Raw genomic sequence first — 17,936 nt, forward strand, 5'->3', positions numbered from 1 at the left:
CACGCGGGAGCACGCCGCTCCCTCGCACACAAGTAGTGAAGTAGTGAGGGGATATCCCCCGAACAAACAGGGAAAGACGGCATCACACACAGGGAAACAATAATTATCGCTCCTCTGAAACAGAAGGAAAGGAAAACCGTCTTTTGTGGGATATCAGTGGGTCTGACAGCGCCTGAGGAGCGTTCGAGAGATCACGTCTGCGGCGCTATCATTAGACAGGAGGGGTTTCAAAAAGGCAACGCACTGATCTCGGAGAGGCAAGCTGACAGCACATGAAAAAGGGGTGCTTGTATATCAATTCACACTCCCTCCTCCCTCCCTCCAGTTTTTGCTCTCTCGAAACTGCTCGCACCTTATTCCTCCTTCTCTACTCCCAACACACACACACACACCACGCACACACACACCACACACACACACACACACACACACACACACACGCACACACACATGCACACACGCACACGCGCAGCAGACTCTGGTAGTCAACATCAAAGTATGATGGAACGAGGCACATCATTAGCAGGAGAAGACAGAGGCGAGGGAGGATGAAAATCATTTAGACGCCGCTGTGGAGAGGGAATTGCTATGCCTGTCGGGACGAGGGGTGCACGGATGGAAAGGAGAGGGAAAAGACAAGAGGGAGGAAGGAGGGATGAAAAGGAGAGGGCACAAATGACGAGAGGACGAAGAGTAGAGTCGACACGAGCGAGTAAGATAACGAGTGGCGGTAAAGCAAGAAGCACAAAAGAAACAGACAAGCGAAGAAGAGTGTGGAGATGAGCTGGGCGGTGGCTACTTCCTGGTAATGCATGCACGTTTTCATCAGTGAGGGGGAATCACTATTTCTCTTTCCAAACATCTCCCATCCTTATTGTCACTCCCTGCCGCGCTCTCCTCCGGTGTCAGCAGGCCAGGCGGCCGTGTTTGACAGACTGAACACAGTAATTGCCCGGAATCAGAGACATGAAAAGTGAAGCCGTTGTAATGTTTTAAACATGATGCTGCTGTGGTCCGAACTTGCCGTGTGCCTGCTGACAGCGTTACTTGACTGTTTGAACTCTTCTGAATAAATGCATCTTCTTCATCACAGATATCATGAAAGTTTTTCAGTCATTTTGGATTTGTTTTTTGGTACATTAGATTTTTTTTTTTTTTTAAAGGAAATTCCAGTCTTAGACTTGTCTTGTTTTAGTAGTTATGTCCATCATTCCTGTCATTAATGATAACAATGTGTTACCTGAGTTTATTGCTGAGATCTGGGCACAAGGCAACAAACCAAGATGATGAGACGATCAAACAGGTTTGCCAAACAAACGTGAATCATCAAATTCATCTGTCGATTACATTCACCACAGCAGGAATGGGAGAAAAGAGGATCAGTGCGTTTCTTTTTTAGGGAGAAGTACTGTTAAACAATCAAGAATTCAGATTCAGTAATGCCATTACAGTTACTAATTACAGTAAAGCTTCAATATCTGAGGATAGCGAGGACTCCTTGTTACGGAGCGCCGTTTCAATGCACTCTGGCAGCACTACATGCATATGATCTTGTCTTGTTTTTACACTGCAACCATTTATTTCAATTTTTTTTGTTTATTGATCTTTTGTTACAATTTGGAAAATTGTTATGAACACTAGGGCAAATACAAAAGTTTAAGATTAAAGCCCAAAACCAAAGCTCTAATTTTTGTCTTTGCTACAGAAGCTGAGAAAAAAAAGGTTGTAGTGAACGCTGAAAATTCTGTCAAGTTTTAGAAAAAAAAAAAACAACTCAGGTTTGTTTGGTTGTCTTCAAACACCGCCTGAGGTTTTAAAATGTTTTTAAGAGGGCACCTTAGGTGTTAATAGGTTAAGGAATCCACTGGTTTTGTTCCAAGTTGTAAGGTGTGTGAACAAACACTGTATTCTCCTGAGGTGCTGTGTGCATTCACCATCACTGAGCTAAAGTTAGATGATGCTCAGTAAATACCTCCAAAGTGCAGGTTGTACCATAATGTTGTGTTTTCTATTTCTACACGTTGAATACAGAAGATGTGATGTGTAGGTATGGACGCATTACAGTCACTCAAAAGCTCCTCTGATGAAGCCCGCCTGAGTGAATAAAGTAAAATAGTGTTGCGTACAGATAACGTTATCGCCATGACAACTAATGTTGGTCAGAGCCTCCCTTGGTGAGCTCATAGGTTCATCACATCATACCAGAGCTCGGCTATAATTGCCCAAAACTCATATTTTGTATTTTGTATATTTATAGGCTGAAGGGCGACACGCAATATAAATCTCAGTATTTTCTACAAAGTGGGCTTATGTTTACTTATAAGTCGTTGCCTCATGCGAGATGTTACAAGCAATTTCATTAAAACAGTGTGATCAAAATAAAACGCAAAAAAACAATGTTCCTTCACTGTTTGAAAATATGAAACGGCAGAAAATGTAAATGCAAACTATATAAAATAAATACCCTATATTAAATAAAAACAGGCTCATCTCTAGTGGTTCTCAACATTAATAACAGTTTCATTTTGGGCGTTTTCCATGTTACTGGTAGTGGTTTTGCTGCTCTGTCCAAAACCATCTATTTCTGCTACATTCTTTATAACAGCGTCTAATTACCCGCCGTATTTATAAACCATCTCCAGTTCTACTCAAGGACTCCTTTAGAGACTTTCTTGCGAATCAGACGAATGTTTACAAGCCTATTCAGATCTGCTACCTACTTCAGCTTAGCAGTTAGCGATTCTCCTCTCTCTCCCTCGAACGGTCCTGCTCTCTCCTGCGTTGTGTATTTTATGTCCAGTGAACCCCCTCTGCCTCTTTTAATGACATGTAATAAATGTTTCTTTGCCATGATGGAGGTGAGACTGTTAGCTTCTAAAGTTAGCTGGTGTGAGTTGAGCCAAAAGAGATCCGACTTTCCTCCCAGTAAGTCCTGAGCGGTCGGGAGCGAAGGTGGCTGGGTGACTACACGGAAGTATTGAATTAAGCAGAAGCGTTTGCGGTTCAGAAATTAAATAACCTAATGAGTAAAGTAATATAATTATTTTATAAGTGATACGTAATGACAAATTGATTACATTTTCTCAGTAACTTCCACATCACTAATGACATCAATTTGTCTACATCAGACCTTCTGTTGTGACACTTTTACCAAAGGATCTCAATCTTAATCTTAATATTGAGATATAAATGTAATATACATGTTACGTAACAGTTACCAATTTGCCACTGTTCACAGACCTCCAACTTAAACTTTGACCTTCCACACCCGCTGTAGTGGTCTGACTGTCTGCCTGCTGCATCACTGGACTTTGTTATAGGATGTTGCCATGTTTTCATCACACAAAGAAACGATGGCCAAAATGAAAAGACCCGAGTTGCATGAAAGATGGAACACGATCATCAAAGTCCATGTTCCTCTCTGATTAACAGTTAGGATCAGGCATTGTGGTGTGTTATTAAAAAGATTTGTAGCACCACATACTTGCGTACTGTCTCTTTAAAACGCATCATAAACACATTAAATTAATATGACAAAGTTCTACATTTCTCTTTAGCTGTCTGTCTCACAAAAACATACAGAAAAACCTCACAAACCCTTCAGGCGTCGAAGATAGCAGGTCTCCCTTCCAACTCCCAGAATGCAATTAACCATTATGTGGCCTTCTATAATCTGCCAAGTTCATTTTATTTGCTTTAGATATTGCAGGGGCTTATCTTGCAAGTCTTTACACAGGTCACCGCTTACATTTCCCGGCAGCAGAGAAAACAAAGTCAGAGTTATCAAATCTTCTCAGAAACTAAAAAGTAGGATAAGAGAGAAAGACAGAGCGGAAGCAGGCTCAGTCTATTCATATTGTAAAAATGAAGGCGAGTTGAGAAGCCCCTGAGAAATGCATCTGAAGCGATCTGAGATGTGGAGAAAAAACTGATGACCTTATTTTTCTATGTTTGCATCCACGTTTCTGTTTTAGAGCAAAGGAGATGGACAGGGACACAGACATGACCTGCTCCGAGCTGTCAGTTGTGTGTGTGTGTGTGTGTGTGTGTGTGTGTGTGTGTGTGTGTGTGTGTGTGTGTGTGTGTGTGTGTGTGTGTGTGTGTGTGTGTGTGTGTGTGTCTTACCGTCATTGCCCTCGCTTCCTTCTCTCTTCAGCATCTGTACCGCCCCCACATACTTCTTCAACTGGACCTTTAGGACCTCATTCTCCCTGCACGCGCACGCACGCACACGCACACACACACACACACACACACAGCTTAAAACCACAGAAAACTAAAATAAGATAGCTGTAAGAACAAAATATTTTATGCAAGATGCTCAGATTGTTCTGAATTGATAACAGACACCATCAGATTTGTGCATTTATTAAAGATATTCCTCTGGTTGTCGTGAACACATTTACAAAAGGCCATGTTTTCTACCAACAACTCTGAGAGCAGCTGAGAGACGGTAACAGGAAGTTGTTTACTCTGTTTTATGACAGCATGCGGTGGAGGGGTATAGTGTGAATCTTGTTGTGACATCTTGTCACCTGTGGAGCGCTGAAAATAAAAACACATGGAATCTAATCCAGGTGGTCAGACTGAGACGGTGTCTTCCCAGAGATGTGACTCGATGATTGGACTAGAAGGAAAAGGCTGCGGATCGGATCGGATCGGATTGGATGTGGATGGACTCAGACATACGCTGTCATGCATCTTCACAATGATGCAAAAGCAGATAATTAACTTTTTATATGGGAATCCAAGCAGGAAGAAAACAGGTGGCAGGGAGATTGGATTTGAACATATTTGCCGGAGATACTGACGGCTGCACAGCTTAGAAAGTAAGAACAACATATGGCCCTCTACAGAAAAAGAAAGACCGAGGGGAGCTCTTCCTCGCAGCACAAGTGTGTATAAATATAAACAATACTCGGTCAAAACCAAGTATATGGCTGTATGTTAATTTCATCAGGCTGGGAAAAGCAGCAGCAGTAATGTGGTCGCTGCACCGGGCTGTAATGGTGACGAGGGAGCTGAACGGTGTCTACCGGTCGGTCTACATCCCAACCCTCACCTGTGGTATAACCTATATACACAATATGAAAAGACATTAAAAACTAAAGCTCTGTTCTGCAGTTCTTCACCCCACTATTTGACATTATCTTGGATTTCCTGGCACCATCCTGCATTTCAACAGCTGCAGTGCTCCACGACTACGCTCCGGGGGAACGTGATGGTGAGACAGAGCGCATGAAATAATGATCAGAATTAGATTTGAGATTTAGGTTTGCTTCTATCATTTACAACTGAAAGTTCTTTATGGAATAGTTATAGCTCACAAATGGCACTGCTGGTTTGAATGTTAATTACTGTGTGGATCTTGGTCTAGAGAACATCGGAGGTGAAATTAAACATGCGCGATGCATCGTTATACGTATAATGATGCTTCACACATTGAATTTCTACCACCTGGCTTTCCCCTGTCTCCAAAACATGAGTACGAAAAGGTCAGTGTGTGCATACAGGTGTGCAGATTTTCCCATTTATTTTTATAAATCCAGACTTTTGCGTGGGGAGTAGCAGTAGTTTTATTCAAGTGTGCAACTCTAGTGTTGTTTGTTTGTAGAAAATGCAACATATCGCAGATACTGAAGATAAATCAATCCAGAAAGCAGCAAGGAAATCATACTAATCATATAAATATAATATATTAGAAAGAAATACTGCTGGAAGCTGTGATGAAGTGCAGAACTGATAACCTTCAAATATTAATCCACTCCATCTACTGCTTTAATGCTCAGAAAAAAAATCCACAGGTTGTGAGGAGATTGATATATAGTATAATATTTATATTTAGGTAGTACCTATCTATCTATCTATATCTGCACAGTATGCAAGAAAAGTTCTGCATGACAAAAGTCTTCTTTCAGGTATTGCGAGGCAGCGGGTGGGTTTGTTTGGTTAGCAGGACCACACCTGGATTTCAGTGTTCGACATCTCGCAGATGCATTTTAAGAGAATGTGTAAAAATGTAAATGTGTTTGCTGGACTGTGGCAGAGGACACACACACACAAAGCCACCATGATAAAGAAACAGACAGAGAGACGGCGGCAGCTTCTTCACAAGGCGGAACCGCTTGAACATCATCAACTTTGGGGAGGAAATCAATCAGAGATGGAGGGTGGCTTTATGCCCTTGGCGGTTAAATTTAACAGTCTTTGTCTTGCTCTGCCGTCATCTCCCTCCTCCACACACACACCTCCCCCTACCCTCATTCTCCATGGGTGATTTTTGGTGCCCTGCTTATCAGCCCTCATTCACACCCAACAAAAGAAGCGCCTGCTGAGAGACCTCCTGAAAACACACGACGAGCTCTCCGCGGAGCCGTCCACGTCGTTATCAGAACCGCCCCGCAGCCCAGACGCTTCTTCAGCCTGATTAAATTATAGCTAATACACGCAGCTCACTCCAAAGACTGTGTGTTTGTGGAGGGGCTCGGGGAGATATGAAGATATTCAGGAGTATCTCATTTTACTGAAAATGAGTCTTGTGTCTGCTGTTATGCCCGCAGGTAGATTACAGAGTCTGGATGTGAGTGTGAGTAAATGTGAGTGGACCGAATTCGATAACTGAAGCTCAGGTCAAAATGTTCTCTTAGCACATTTCATACTTTTACTTATTGTTACCTCTGTCACATTAGCTCTATTGTTTTATGTGTCTCATGTAGTTGTGTCTCACGTAGACTCGTTGCGTCTTTCCGATGGTGAAAAATCAAACTTTAAATGCACAAAACTACGGTATTAGTTGACTTTGTAGTTACACTGTCTTATGATGTTTGCCTACTTTTTGAAGTTCATCATTATTTATGATATTATTTGTATTCAATATTTTTATGTCAAGTGCAGATCAAATGACTATGTTTACTGTTAACGGCCTTCAGAAGTATTAACTATTGTCGTCATGTTTTGGGACCGTTTTAGTCCTTTGTCGCTCTTGTTTTGGTTTTTCAATTCAAAGATTCTGCTCAACTTCCCAAACACATCTTATAGCTCTACTAAAACAACTGTGCTCTACACACCCAAAACCCTGTGTTGCCAGATTTGACGGTCACCAAGTCATTCCATTAGAGCTTCAGAAAGCCCCAATCATCATCAAAGTAACCCAGTTGTCTCTCGTCCCCTGTTTCAATAGAGAAAAATTAAAATGGTTGTATGCATCCGCCAAACCAGTCAAGTTGCAGTTTCCAAGTCTGTCAAGACTTAAAAAAATTATTTGACACAACACACAGTTGTAGCAACATCTAAGCAGTTCATCCTTGGGACCAAGTGACCGTTGGTGCCAACTTAGAAGAAATTCCCTCAAGGAGCTCTTGAGAGATCACTTTCATGAGAACTGGACGAATGGAAAACATAATGCATATAGCTACAGCTGTCACTGGCGCAAAGATATAATCAGGCAAATGTAAAGCTATAGTTAATGTTACACAATGCTTGTATCACAGAACTTATCAAATAATAACTGGAATAAAGAGGTTCAATCTGCGTGAACATACAGCAGTGCCCTGTCAATCTAAATGATACTAACAGGAGGAGAGGAAGGACTGACTCAGTTTAATACAACTAATAGGAACATATCTTTGTTCCAATGGTCCTCTTTCCCCAGGCCAACCCACAATAGCCCGTTTCATATTAAAGGAATATCTTTTTCAGGATCCTGTTATGTGTTATTTCGAGTTAAGGAAATATACCCAAGGTATATAGGACGTTTTGTTCCAGGTAAATTTGGAGAAGCTAGGGCCAGAGGAACATCAGAATGATTCCCAACTAACAACTTGAGAAAATGAACAAATGGTAAAAAGGAGCCTTTCACTATCACGAGAAAAAACCTTTAATAAAACAATGTAGTAAAATTAAATATAGTCCGATTAGTGGAGAACCACCCGATCTGGAAAAACAGCTAAACAGTAGAGAAAGTCAGATTACCTGGTCAAAATACAGTAAATGAGCATTTAGTAGCCAAACAGACAGATTTCCCACGAGAGTTGGTGGAGCCAACAGAGCAAAAAGCGCTAACAGCCTTAACAAGGGGTCTTTAACTCATTAGTGTTATTAATTACACCTGAGCTTTCTCTGCTATAATGCTGTATCAAAATGGCTGCTGTAATACAGGTCAATCACCTGCTTCCACTTTATATCTATTAGTTTTAACACTGCTTTTATTACTTATTTCGATAGCATTAGTGGTTTTATAACACAAATGTTAAAACCTTCGGCACGTGCTGAGAGCTGGGTGCAAACTGCACACCACCGTTTATGATGCTGCCTATAGAAATTCATTCAGAAGCTGGTAACTGTTGGTAATCAGGCGTATCAGCCGGGCTTGTAATTAATATTTGGAGGTTTTAGGGACTGATTCTAATTGCTGATTAATTCAACTTCAGCAAATTACACAATTTACACTGGATTAACCCGCAGTTTAACAATATGTGTAGCTCATTGCAGTTATCCCTCTATTAAACATGTACAGTAAGAATAAAGAAAAAAATTATCCTCATCATGATGTGAGGTGATGGAAGGAGACACACTTGAACAAGGTGTAGATTACATCTACTATGGCATATATATACACACACAGGTGGTCTTCAGCAAATTTAGGAGAAGTGTAAACAATCACATGATCCACCAGCAGCTGTCAGCGGGACAATATAAATAAGAAAGTGTCCTGCAGGTTATGAGGGAACATCACTCCGACAACTACACAGCATACTCTCAAATCCAATTTCAGAGCACAGCGATAAACACAACCTGGAGGTGTGATATTCACCCTCTGTGTCCTGTATTGTATCTGAATGGGAGCGGCTTCCCCTCGGGACGCACAGCAGTTCAGGGCACCGCATGCTGAATGAAAACACTGAGTTTTTGTTTCTCCTCATGTGCAGTGAACCTGCGTGAGACTGGCAGGAACGCTTCAGAGGAATCGGAGCTTTTCTTTTGAATCTTTTGCATGTTTGTTCGCTGCTGCATGTCAGTCTGAAACTGGCAAAGACACCTGCATTGTGCTCGGCATCGCTGTGTGCCGGGTGTAAGTTACAGTCCAAAGAGTCTACAGCTAAGGGAGCAGCTCCGTGAGGATGAACTTCTAACACCAAATGTCAGCCTCATGATAGTGCTCCAACAAACATCAGGGGTTCACCAAACTCAGGAGGATTCATTCTTTGCGCCTCATGAAAATCTCAACTATATTTCATGGCGGTAAATAGTAGATATCTGGACTAACTTGGTGCAACAACAGACAGCCTAACAGAGCGGCTGTAAATGTTCTTCTTGTTCATTGTGACCCTTTATCTGGTTCTGACCTCTGGAGTAGGAACCACTTGATTAACTCAAAGGTTCAGCACAACTTTAATGTGCACAACGAGCAGATTTGAAACCTGGGCAGAAGTAAGTATTTCAAAGCCCTTCTGAATTACGCTTAACGTATTGTACAAGGGTCGATCAAAAAGTTCAGAGACTGCTCCTCTTGCACATAAACAGCAAGTAGCTCTGTGACATTCATGAGGCAGGGGGAAGCCATTACATTTGTGAGTAAGCGTTCACAGTTTCGTCACTTGATCATCATCAGCACCTGAATTATATACGTTTTGTAACCACTGTTCTGGGCGCACAGTGATTTCGCCGTGAACATAAGTAGAGGGTGCATATACATTTTTGCGTCAACCTTTGCTTTTGTAAGTCTACAACAATAACGCAGTGAGCCGACTGAGGTGCTTCGAGAGAGATTTGCGTTTCAAGAGAGGCAGAACTGTCTGAAAGTCAGGGCAGGAGCAAAACCAGGTGGGTTTCCTTTGACATTAGCGGGGTTGTGCACCATGAATTCGTCCCCTCAGACTGTCAACACCGAGTTCTTCTGTGATGTTCTGAGACATCTGAGGGAAAATACTTGGTGCAAATGGCACTTGGGTCGTCCAACATGAAATATGGCTGCACAGTGAAAACGGGCAAGTTTCTCACCCGCAAAAACACAAGTGCAGCTCCCGACCATCTCCAGTCACTGGATTTATCTCCCTGCAACTTCTTTCTGTTTCCCAAAAATTTGACACAAACTTTGATGTGCACTCTGCTCAAGTTTCAGGTGCATTTTGAAATTGCCCGGCAGATTAGCATTGACAAAAACGTGGTGACACAGGTCCTGATGATGATCAAGCAACAAAACTTGGAATATTTTCTCGTGAAGGTGAAAACTTCCCCCTGCCCAGTGCAAATCACGGTGCTACTTACTGTTCACACACAAGGATAAGTCTCTGAACTTTTTGATAGACCCTCGTCATGTATGTACCAGTTTGTAAAATGCACCAAGGATGGGGTTGCCTGAACTTCCTCGATGCCTTCAATGAGTTGATCAAAACCAATTCATTCCACTGGACCAGCATTATTCAGACAACAAAGGACAAAAGTTAAATGGACCTAACTAAACTAAACAAAAAAGCCACACGAGAGGGAAACCGGACAATTTTCTGATCCACATAACTGTATCAACAAACTGCAGCTTTGTCTCCCTTCTGGATGAGACAGATCCATTAAATCACTGGATGCTTCTAGTGAATGTTGGATCACTGCAAAAATGATGTGTTCATCAGAAGTGTGTTGTCTTGCCTGAGAGACAGTAAAGTTTTAAATGACTGTGTCAAAAAGTTAAGGCAGGAAGTGCATCCTTTGCTGAGCTGGCGTGGGACCAGCCACAAACCACTTTCTCATTAAGGGCAAAAGTCTGACGTATAAATATTGCGAGTGTAAATGTCTGGTCAGAGAATAAAGCCATTTAATTGAGCCGGGTCATAAAACTGTTGAAGTTATCTCATATTCCTCTGAGACAAGTGAGAGGGATGAGTAGTGTTTCTAAAAGAGTTTTTGGTGTGTAAAAGAAACAGAGACAAAGACGAGCTGCGTGACTTCAAAACAGACAAAGAAACTGCAACTGAAGGGGATTGTTATAGAGCAGAAAACAGGGCGTGTTTAAGGGATAGATAAATTGTAAATATTTTTGTTTCAAGGAGAGAAAGTTCAGGAAAAACGTAAAGTTTCATAATGTCTTTAATACAGAGCAAATAATGTAAGAGACTATTAGGAAGAAAGTAAAAATGGAGCTCTCATAAGGAAAGCTTAAACTTAAACCACACGCAGTAATTACTTAAGTTGAGTTGAAGCCCTGGAGTGATTTAGTTTTTTTTGGCTGTATTGTATCCCCCACACCCTTTCCTTTATTATCCCTGCGCTCTGTAGTCGTCTTAATGTGCAATAAACACAGCTAAATTGGCTGTTCTTCAGGTTCGGTCTGGTTTTGTTTGGAAGTCGTAAATGCGGGGTACAAAGACACCTTCAGAGACAGTCGCCGGGTAAAGCTCCTGAGTGCAATTTACTGCTCAGCCTCTCTGAAAAAAAATCACTTGGAGCACACATGCACACTTGTCACACACTTCCCAAGGCTCAGGATCAATATATATCCACACCAAGGCACAACACAGCTATGAAGTGCAGACCTGTGGTTGTTAAAACTTCTGGTTCAAGAAGGCTCCCCCCCCCCCGTAGGCAGAGGGTCATAACTGCCTTCCCCAAGAAAAAATGAAAAGCGAGCCTAAACCCTCCCGACAAATAAACTAGGCAAACTTACTATGCCACTTTTTAGAACAGCCATACCAGACGGCCCCGAGAAAGGCAGCTCTGCCAGCTAAGAAAAAGGCATCTGCTCCCGTTTCTTTTGTGCCTGCGTGCGTGCGCCTATGTGTCCGCCTGTCCAACCACCCCCTCTCCCAGTGACGAGGAAGCACTTCCTGGCCCGAGCCCACTCGACTGGCCGCCTTCCCGTCTTCCTGCTGCGAGAGGCCTGCTTTCCGCTCTGCCAACTAACGTCGAGAAAGGGGGACAAGAAATGGTTGAGGGGAAAAAACGCGAGCGCGCGTGCGTGCGTGCGCATGTGCGTGTGCGTGTGTGTGTGTGCGTGTCTGAACCACTATCCTCAGAGGAAAGATTTTGAGGGCTAGACATTCAGAGCAAGGCCATTTTGGTTTTGGGCATGTATTTTTAAAGCATCAGTTTTTTTAAGGACTGAATGTCTGTTACCACCAGGAGTGACAGCAACTAAATAAAAAGCAATGTGTGATGAAGGTGCCGGGATGTGAGGCTGGATATCAGGTGGGATTTTCGTTATTGTAGAATATTTAAATTCTGAAGTGAGGGGATCCAATCAGGTGAAAAACCACTGAGCCGATACTAATTGGTTTGTTTTAATTCCTCGAGTCAGACATTTTGGCCGTCGCCATAGTAGTCAGATCCACACTCGCTCCTCCCCAATTTGTCCAAATATGGTCACTTCTGGCTTCAAAACACCAAGATGGGGACGACCAAAGTACCAAACGAGAGGCTTCAGTACGGGAGTTCACAAACCAGTGGGTGACTTCACTGTCGGTTGCCGCTTGGTGTACACTATGCCCACTCCACTTTCCACGTAACCTGTCTGCCCTGTGGCTATGAGGGCAACTGTGCCTTGAATTACAGTCAAATACTTCATCACTGACTTAAGACCAGGTTTTTGTCCGTCCATTGCGCAACTGCTTTCCACCGCCTGAAGATAACAATGCACCAGCAAAGCGCTGCAGACACCTCCTTTTTGGATAAAAAATAAAAAATAAAAAAAAAATAAAAAAGCTCTTAGGGCACAAAGATGGACACATAAACATCTGTTATTTAAACTACATGGGACAGGAAAATAATAGCTGCATCGGTCGTAAACTAGCAAACACGCTTGCGTTGCGCTTGGTGCTGCTTTGCGCCGGATGTCGGGAGACAAGCTGCGAGTGAGGATGTGCGCTGCTATGCGTCAGTGTGTAAGTAAGGGTTATATTTGGATGGGTCCGTGAGTTAGGGTCCTGTGGTGTGTCAGAGTTTTATGTGTGAGTAAGTCAGCAAGTGAGCAGCAGCTCATTTTAGCCCACTCCTCTAGGCAGGAGTCGACGTCAGCCCGGATCTAACTATGGCGGCTCGCCTCATCCTCTGCCACCCCCATATACATCCAGGCACAACACACACACACAATACACAACACACACACACACACACACACACACACACACACACACACACACACACACGCCTGGTGTATGTATGCCACTTCCTCAGGTTTGACTGCTGCTCCACCATAAAAGTACAATCACTAGGAGAGCCACTAAAATAAGCACATGACTGGCGGCATCTTCTTCAAACAGAGGGACCATCTGGTGCCGGAGAAAAACATCTAACCTGAACATTTACTGCCGGCAGCAAAATGATTCCTGTCAAAATGAGCACACGTCAAACAATGTGTCTCAATTAACTCAACAGCTGCTAGTTGTTGGTCAAAGAGCAACCCAACAGTCCAGGTGTTAAGCCGTTACCCTTTCAGTGTCTGAGCTGACTCCCGATTCCACTGATAATCACAAAGAATTGTGGGATACATAGCAACGGTTGCCAGTAGCCTCTTTCACTGAATGACGCTGAAAGCTTCCAGCCCTCATTCAGTGGCTAGCTGCTCCCTCAGTGGTATTTATAGCCGCTATTGATCGAGACAGATTTGGCTGAGGAGGAAAAGCAGCACTTGAGATTTAGCAGCAGACTATAGAATAAGCTTTGTGTGTGTGTGTGTGTGTGTGTGTGTGTGTGTGTGTGTGTGTGTGTGTGCGCGCGTGCATGCGTGCGTGCATGAGTATGTTTGGTTGTGGGAGATTCAGTCGATTGCAAAGAGAGTGAGACCGTCCCTCTACGTCTCTCTTGTCGATTACACTCCATTAAAGGGCTCCATGTGAACATCATCGCATGTTAAAAAGGCCCGTTAGCTGCTGCGCCGTCTTCCCCGAACAACAAACCCATCAGCTCTCGCGGCCCCTACACACTTAACTTGAGTCACTCGATCAATCCTCGCTGGTGGCTTGACTTACTGTAGGAGGCTACTATCTGAGCACAGACTTGATGGGGCTTTCTGTTCAGACCGGTGAGCGATGACTAATCGGCTATTTAAAGGGCTTAGGGCTTGACTGAAGACGGGCACACAGCCGGTACACTATAGATGCCGAGGTGACGCAGTCCACTTTCAGGGAAACTGTAGGTAGTCAACTGTTCGGGATAAAACTGGGTATATTTGGGGGAAGAAAATGTGACACAATGAGAATGTTGTTCTGACATTTATCCTCCAGCTCTTTTAATCATGACTGGACTGCGGAGGATGCGGAGACCTGACAGTGGGTTTTGCACAAATTAAGTTCCTTGTCCTGTCTTGGTAACCCGCGGACTTCACCGAGCGAAGGTCTGTCACGTCGCATGTGTGACAGATCACCGCATGTTGTTCCGTCCACCGCACGCCTTCATTCCCCACCGCAAGCATTTCAGAAGTGAAGAGCTTTATCATCCTGACTGTGTTGACTTCCTGATTAGGGCACTTTTCCTTGATTGTTTTGCGTGGGAAAGAAAGTTACGCTGTTAAATGCTTTGTCTGTGTTTATCGTTGTTACTTCCTGCTTTGTTGTGCTGCAGACAAAGTTAATACAGTTGGTGTTTTAGCAGTTAAAAAATAAAATCCATCCTCGTAATTATTTCATGTTTATATTTCACATACAGTGATTGGTCACAGGGGAAGAACGAATTTGTTCCCCAATTTGAAAGACCAGTGTTAAAGTCAAGTGATACACATTTGAGAGTGTTTTTATTTTAGAAATTTACTAATTCTTGATGCCATTCCTGTGTCTTCCTGCTAAGCTGATCTGCTCTTTGCATCTTAACGCAGCCTCCATCAAAAAGAGACTTGACATAGATTCCGGGTCTGAAAAGTAAGGCCAAGGTGGAAGTGCCATAAACTGCAATACCACTGATGCCACCTGGGTTTGGCCCTGAAAAGGCTCTGGCTCCATATTCAAATTCAACTTCTCGTATAAAATGCAAAGTCAATAAATTTCCCTCCTTATTAGTTTTTAGGCCTGAAACAATGGTATGTTTGGGTCTGTTTGATTGTCAGGGCTGTGGTGCAGTCAGGTTTTCACTATCAGTCGGCGGGGTGCAGTGTACTCAGGCTCCCAATCAAATCAAGTGAGATCCACCGCTCGCTCCTTCCCAGCTGGTCCAAATATAGTCACTCAAAAATAGCAAGATGGCAACAGCCGAAATACCAAACTTGAGGCTTCAGAACAGCAGTTCACAAGCCGTGTTTGCACAGTTGGTTGCCGCTTGGACTGCACCAATAACTTTAGTGAAAAGGAGAGCCCCTTCTGGGACGCTTCGGTAATACACAGCAGTGCGTTACTGGAATCACAATCGCCACAATCAGCTCCGGTGGCCACGTCAGAGCCGTAACGAGATGCAGTCGGCCCCAGTAGAATCAAGCCTCGAGGCTCTTGCCATAAAGGTGGTGTGGTGTTAATTGCATTGATTATGTGACACAGCAGCTGTAGGTCTGAGGCACAACCTTACATCATCAGCAGCAACATGGCAGCTTTAAACATGGACAAGAAGGTCCGTGGGGCCATTACAGCTTTTATACAAGGTTTACTGATGGTCTGCTGACTGAATTTTTTTTTTTTTTTAATTGGTAGATCCATGCTACTAATAAATATGGCAGGAAATACAAGCTCACAAACCGGATCCGGAGCACTGCAGAAAATAAGGCACAGCATCTTTGACTCCAGATACTCTTATGTGTCAAACATAGCTAATAGTGTTAACAATGACTGCACACTACTTAGACACGGTTATCAGTAACACCTGTGTGTGACGAGTCAAAATGCCTGATGTGAGAACGCTCTGTTCAAAGGAGCTGCATGGCCATTCAGTTAAATCTGAATTATGTAAAATGTGTACTGTCCCACAGCAGAAAAACTGGGAACCCAAATGTCATTATGTATCTGCTGGGGGTTGACAGGTTAATGGTCAATTCCAATCACACAACCATTAGAATGTCAAGTGATTCAATTTCTGGCTTTTTCAAAATGTTTTGCAGCTCTCTGCTTTGGAATAATTCTGCCTACCATCACCACCCTACACCCTACATACTGAAAACTAAAATATCAGATATCAGATATGTAACCTCTTTACGGTAAGTTTTGGCTGGATTTCCTTCTGATTTTTGAAAATACTGAATGTTGATCGTAGTAAATTACAAACTGTGCCAGCCAACTGTCAATGTTGTCATTTCTTAGTTCTACAGGAGGAAACTGAAGATCATTTAAAAACCATCAGCCATTATTTTTTTTTTTTCATCAAGGCTTGTATACTGTGAAAGCTTTGTATTTGTCTTGATTTGTTATTTCAACAGCATTAATAGAAATTTCTTTTGCATTATTGACTGACCTGCAAATCATTTTTATAATGAATCAATCAACTGTTTGGAAAACATTGAAAACTGCCAGTTACCACAAATGCTTAAAGTGCTTCTTTTTTTTTGTATCCAACCAACAGTCCAACACCTAAAAAAAATAGTTTGTCAAATGTAAACAGATAATGCTCAAATTGAAAAAGCTAGAAGTAGTCTGTTTGGACATTTTACATTAAAATAGCTCACATAATTATCAAAAATGTTTTCAATCGATTTCAACTAATTGATAAATTGAGTAAATGTTTTACCCCTTGTGAAGTTTAGCCAATATGGAATATAGGACATGAGCGTGAGTTTGTGACATCACAAACTCACAGCAGTCTAAACGCCACAGTTGCTGTAGACGAGCTGTGAGCATTTCTCAGTAGACTGAGCATTTTACCAGTATTTATACAGCACCTTGAACCACTTTATAATTAAAGATATGGAAATCTGAATGTATACAATATGGGACCTTTATCAGTTGATACAATAAGACGTTTCTTCTTTAAAAATCTTGACAAATACAGATTTTTATCATTTTGCAAGTAGAAGTTACATTACATATAAATATAAGTGTGTTACCTGGCCAGCGCCTGGACCTTGGCTGTGTGTCTCTCCTCCAGCTCTGCCAGCTTCTTCTTCAGCAGATCGGTTTCCTGCCTCAGGCCTGCTGAGTGCTCCATCTCCCCGTCCAGCAGGCTGCGAAGAGACCTGTAAAATACATGAGGCCGATCACATGCTTGTATAAAAATATTACAGGTTTCTATCAAAATCACAATCAGGAGATGTTTCCTGTACAAATCTAGTCCTCAAATAAATGTTGACATACGTGATGTTATTTTCATAAATAGAAGATTAAATAAACATTATTACGCTCATTTAATTAATAGTAGTAATAACTGAGTGTCTGAATCACATTTAGCTCCGATATGAAACACTTAATCAACACGCATCTGTGACTGTAACAGCGTTATTTTAATATCTCAGTTTATCAGGAAAATCAAAATACCGCTTGGCAGAAAATTCATATTAATCTTGCTGTAATAACAAAATATATTTTCTGGTCATTCCAACAGGATTTCATTGAACTACTGTTTGCAGTTTGCAAAACAATGCTTCTTTTAGCAGCGGTTAAATGACCGTAAATCACAATCTCGAGAGGCAAAAAACAAAACACAACAAAAATGTTTTCTGCTGCAAGTAAGCACAAAAGAGTCTCTCGTGTCTAGATAAACAGAAAACAAGCTGAGCCCACTTTTCAGAGAGGTCATCCGATATCTTCTCCCAGTCTGAGTCTATGTGTGAGTGTTTGGAGACTTGTGAGCAGTAGATAAGAATAGATCCCAACGTACATGTTTTGTTCCTCCAGCTCGTCCTTCCTGTTCATCATGGCTACAATTGCTTGACGCAGCTCCACTGCAGAAAGAGGAGACATCAGGGTGAAACTTCTGCTCTCAAACTACTTCAAATGCATAAAATACACACAGACACCACACACACACACACAATAATATGCATAAACTAATAACCTAGAGTTTTCAAATGTAGAAATAACAGCATCCCACACTCCACACTT

The 17,936-nt window shown here is 42.4% G+C and overlaps 1 protein-coding gene across 1 annotated transcript in view; it reads right to left on the bottom strand.

Moving 5' to 3' along the window:
• Positions 1-17,936, bottom strand: part of snx29 (sorting nexin 29) — a 146,147-nt gene that overhangs the window by 108,124 nt on the left and 20,087 nt on the right. Inside the window, exons 12-14 of the mRNA XM_069156022.1 lie at positions 17,713-17,776; positions 16,943-17,071; positions 4,126-4,211 (exon numbers count right to left, since the gene is read on the bottom strand). Of these exons, the coding sequence (XP_069012123.1) occupies positions 4,126-4,211; positions 16,943-17,071; positions 17,713-17,776 (279 nt within the window). The remainder of the gene's footprint in view (positions 1-4,125; positions 4,212-16,942; positions 17,072-17,712; positions 17,777-17,936) is intronic.

Source organism: Embiotoca jacksoni, unplaced genomic scaffold, assembly GCF_022577435.1.
Source record: "Embiotoca jacksoni isolate LCO1_2020_lvr unplaced genomic scaffold, fEmbJac1.0.p SCAF_20, whole genome shotgun sequence".
Lineage (NCBI taxonomy): Eukaryota > Metazoa > Chordata > Actinopteri > Embiotocidae > Embiotoca > Embiotoca jacksoni.